The sequence below is a fragment of the Anneissia japonica genome, unplaced genomic scaffold (genome assembly GCF_011630105.1).
Source record: "Anneissia japonica isolate Jap-2015-1 unplaced genomic scaffold, ASM1163010v1 scaffold287941_len684077_cov200, whole genome shotgun sequence".
Taxonomy (NCBI): domain Eukaryota; kingdom Metazoa; phylum Echinodermata; class Crinoidea; order Comatulida; family Comatulidae; genus Anneissia; species Anneissia japonica.
Window position 1 is genome coordinate 210,611 of NW_022713799.1, and position 4,764 is coordinate 215,374.

At 37.3% G+C, this 4,764-nt stretch overlaps 1 protein-coding gene across 1 annotated transcript in view; it reads left to right on the forward strand.

Annotated features, from left to right (window-relative positions):
* The first annotated feature begins 279 nt into the window (after positions 1-279).
* LOC117108781 overlaps positions 280-4,764 on the forward strand; it is a 7,189-nt gene continuing 2,704 nt past the window's right edge. Inside the window, exons 1-3 of the mRNA XM_033250929.1 lie at positions 280-396; positions 862-971; positions 3,064-4,343. Of these exons, the coding sequence (XP_033106820.1) occupies positions 893-971; positions 3,064-4,343 (1,359 nt within the window). The 5' untranslated portion in view covers positions 280-396; positions 862-892. The remainder of the gene's footprint in view (positions 397-861; positions 972-3,063; positions 4,344-4,764) is intronic.

A 4,764-nucleotide genomic window follows, 5' to 3' on the forward strand; every position in this document is an offset into this window, starting at 1 on the left:
ATATAGGCCTATATCAGAACAGAATAAATACACATAATACAATACTCATTACCATCATCATTCACCCATAATTCAATCCTTCATAATAGACTAGGGAGATGTAAATTAGACTGTTGAATTAATTTGTAATACGTCACACGTAAGTTAATATTTTAAGCCTATTCGTATTCACATCTCACTCCGTGATCATGCGCACAATACCTTACCAGATTTGATATTGATCCCAAACTAATTCACGATTAAATATCACCTCCCTCTCGGAAATCTTCTCAGTTGGCTGTTAGTATTAGTAGACATACAATAAAGCTGCCTGTTGCAACAGATCATTAAGCTAAGAGGAGCAGCGTTCATATTATTGATAACAGTTCCAAGTCAATATTCTCTAAGTTACCGAAGGTAAGTGTTATATGATCATTTGTTAAGACAACGTATTGGATTAGATTGGATTGGATTTATTTGGTGTAAACACCAAGGATTATTCACAGACGTCTGAAGAAGACTTATTTCCAGTAGGGTCCTTCTGTTGGTGATTGGGCAGTACATTGGGAGACAATTCCCTACTCTTTTCCGAAGAGCGTACTGCGTTCTTTAACGTGCACATGGGCCATAATGCACACGGGTCCAACGGCTTAAACACTTATCCGAAAGACGGTGCGCTATCAGAACTTGCACTTCGGCACTCTAGCTGAGAGATACAAGGAGAGCAGCGATGTACTTTTTATTATGTAAAAGTAGTGCGTCGAAGGCTAACATTTCCGTAATAAAATAACATTGTGTGAATCGGGTGTATTTTTATAGTCTAGACCTACGCATGATGTGTTTGTTACACATTTTAAATGAATAGTATTCATTTTATTTTAGAGTTTTATAATTTTGACGAATCGTAGGAAGCATGATGTTTCTTGTGGCGTCGCCGTGGTTCTTTGTGTCATGTGCAATCATGTTTACTGTCAACAAAGCTCTTCAAAATGGTAATATATTAACTTTATTTAAAAGTCTGACTACTGAAAACTTTATTGGTCCAAAAGTAAATTTGTTGTGTTGTCAAAGCTCGTAAAAATAAGAACTAGAAACATGTAATAGGCACATTAAAACATAAACACATATTCTTTGATATTGTATATTGAATCGTAATTAAAAAGTTGACCTATAGGCAGTTATTAAACATTAAGATATTATTTTTTAATGATACCTAACTCTGGATCGTAACCAAAATGTAATAATTTCTACCGTGGAAAATGGTAAACCATTCCAAATCGTTTCATATAGGTCCATTGATGAATTTTTGAGATAGCCCTATTCATGTCTGGGACTTTAGCATTTTACTTGATCCCTAAAATCCACACCCAAATCTGGATCGTCAACAACATTTAATCATTCCTGTCTTGTAACTTGGTTAACACTTGCAGAAAGTTTCTTTCAGATCATTCGATCCGTTTTTTAGATATCTGGTTTGGACATTTCTTTAAATGGTCATCTTCCACACCCCGGATCGTCACCAAAATATTTTATATCTGGCAGTGCCGGATGGCAAGCAGTGGCGGATTCAGGGGGTGGGGCGCAAGCCGGTCCGCATTATTTTTCCCCATACAGTTAAGGGTGAAATTTTAGGTCAATTAGGTGAACTGATGTACATGAATTTATGCATAACTGACCTCCCCCTCGCGAAACAGAATTCCGTGGTGTATCGAATACGAATAAGCTACAATGCTTATGCATGGAGGAACGCTATGTAGTAGGGCCAACATTTCTTAAATAGGCCTTGGTTGTCAAAGACAGTGGTGAAAATTAATTGACTATAATTGTAAAAATATCCCTATGACTAGACGCAGTTTATGTACAGCATGGTCTTTGAAAGCATAATAAAAGCACAGTAATATTGAATCTGGCTATTTGAGTAGGCATACAGTATATTATATAGGCCTAGATGTGACATGTGTTGTAGCAATTGTATGCCCCAGTACTGGTTCTGAAGGAATGTTTAGAAATGCTTGACAGAGACAATTAACGAGTACTTCGGACACAGTTAACTTACAATTTTACAATTAATTTTTTTAATGAGAAAAAAATCCCTGTCAATTAACAGACAGTGAGAGTATTTGCTGTATTCTTTTGCATTAATTGGCTGGTATTAAATTTATGGATTTTTTGTAGAACTGTCTGTAAATCAGTGAATCGTTGAATTTGGTAAAATTACTGTTTATAATGTATCTGTTTGCTATATAAATCTAGGTTTCATATTCCACAAGCAGCGAACATTGCTTTCGGGACTCGCGAGGGGGAAGTTAAACATGCATTATTCATGTTATCAGTTCACCTACATAACCTTAATACCGCCCTCTATAATTTCTGCCTTACCTGTATGGGAAAAATATAATGCGGCCTCCCCCCCCCCCCCCCCCATTTTTTTTGAAATAGAAGAAAGAAAAAAAAAAGATAGAAGAAAGGAAAAAAAGGGAAAGTGATAATCAAATTGAGAGTTTTATTTCAGGCCATCTAGAGGTGCCATAATCATACCGTACATTTTGTCACCTCATCCTCAACCATTGAGAGGCGGAGGTGGTCTAGACCCTCCGTCTGTGAAAGTCCCCCTGACCCCCTCTGTTTCGAAATCCTGGATCCAATGAAAATGTAGTTCATACTGTAACATAATATAGGCGTAGTGTTTGTTACATAAAATTAACCAAAATAACATCGGCATTTCACAATCGGCAATGTTAATTATAATACTGTATAATTATATTGTTTAGGTGTAACATAATATTAACTTCTAGAAGGTTTCATACTGTAGAATAGTTTTTGATATATCTAATGCTGAGTGTTTTCAAATGGTCCCCACATCCACACCCGACTACGGATCGTAACCATATAGAAAGAAACGTTTCTTTCAATATCATAAATCATCTGTAAAAATCTGACGCATGTATACCTAAAACTGTAGGCAGGTGTTTGCTAACGTACATACAAACACACTCCACACACACACATAACAAATCGAATAAAAACGTAACCTTTGCGGTGGTAATAATACAGTAATTTTATTTCTGTTCATTTTTTGTTTAGATTCCCAGGAAATTACGTTTGTTTACCATGAAAGGATAGTTGTTGAACACGTACTCTCTAATGACCTTTTTCTAAAAGACTCCTGTGCAAATCGTTGTTCGGCAACCAGACTGAGTCTCTTGGACTGTGCTTGTGATGACAGTTGCTTATTTTTCGGCGACTGTTGTAAAGACTACTTATACTACTGTAGCGATGATAGCGAAACAAGTAACAAAAGCTTAGCCGCGTCTATCAGCCACCAACTCCATCTTTCTTTAACTGATACAACCAAACCACGATGGAGTTGCATCACAAATTCTGACAGCACTCAACCATCTTTAGAAGGAATATTAGCAGTGGCATCCTGCCCGCCATCGTGGTCTTTTGATGACATCAGAAGAAAATGCGAAATACCCGGTGCAGTGCGCGAAGAATTGGTTTATGACGACAAAGGTTACGTATACACCAACCAGTTCTGCGCAATTTGTAATATGGATGTTATTGACAACAATACAACAGCATCAAATTCTACATTTTCGTTGTGTGCCAGCTCATCTGAATCGACTATTAATTGTTCGTTTGAGTTTTTGGTAGAGGACGTCAGTGAGATATCCGTTGAACTGCGCCCATGCTCTCTACGATTGATAGACTCGTGCCCACGTGGTAGCTCCGAAAAACTTATATTTGGCTGTAGTGCTTATATTGATGTAATTATAGCTGGTGCAAATATGTATAAAAATAGGATGTGCCTAAATTGTGACAGGAGTATAATAGAAATATCTATTGATTGGCAAGTTGACGAAGTTGACCTAGAATGCAGTACATCCATGATAGATGCTCCACCCAGTTTCGAAATATTTTGTTTTCCCATTCCCGAAACAAACGTTTTCAAAGAAACATTGAAGTGTATCGAAAATGAGTACTACGATGAGGTAACAAAAAAATGTCAGCGATGTGATAATGGAACGATTGTTAGCGAATCTGAGTACATGTCGATTTTAAATAACAGTGTAGGCCTATTTGATTTTACACTACTAGATGACTTAGACCTAACATCATCAAACGAGCTGGGGCCGACTGAAGGCAGCGGTTCTGGCAACCACCAGTATGATGGAATAAATAAGGAGGATAATCGTGGATCGGTAGATGACGAAAAGAGTGTATGTATTACATCTTGTAGATCTAAGACCTTTGGACCAGACAACCAGGTCGACGATGGAAGCTCTGATGAGGGTTGGGTTACATTGACAACAAATGATTCAAAATTGTCATGCAGAGTTTTGCAAAATGTTCTTGACAATGTAAAGAAAGAAAACAAAGTTTTATTATTCTATAACAAAACATTGACTATAATAAACATAACTGTTTGTATAATATCGTTGGTGGCGCTACTTCTATCTATATTAACCCTATGTTGCTTCCGTTCGCTTCTCAACTTGCCGGGTATCTGCCGGTTGTGTCTAATGATATCCCTTTTCTTAGCACAATTTATAATGCTTACAATTGCCTATGTAACTAAACCAGAAATCGTTTGCACTTTAACGGCAGCCATTATGCATTTCTTCTGGCTGTCTATGTTTTTGTGGACCAATGTTCTTGCGTTTGATCTGGCACGAGTATTTGGAACCCAGTCCCCTCGGTCTAGTACATTTAATAAAAGACTTTTGCTTGGTTTATATATGCTTTATGGCTGGGGCCTTCCTGCAGTTGTCGTAGCATTGT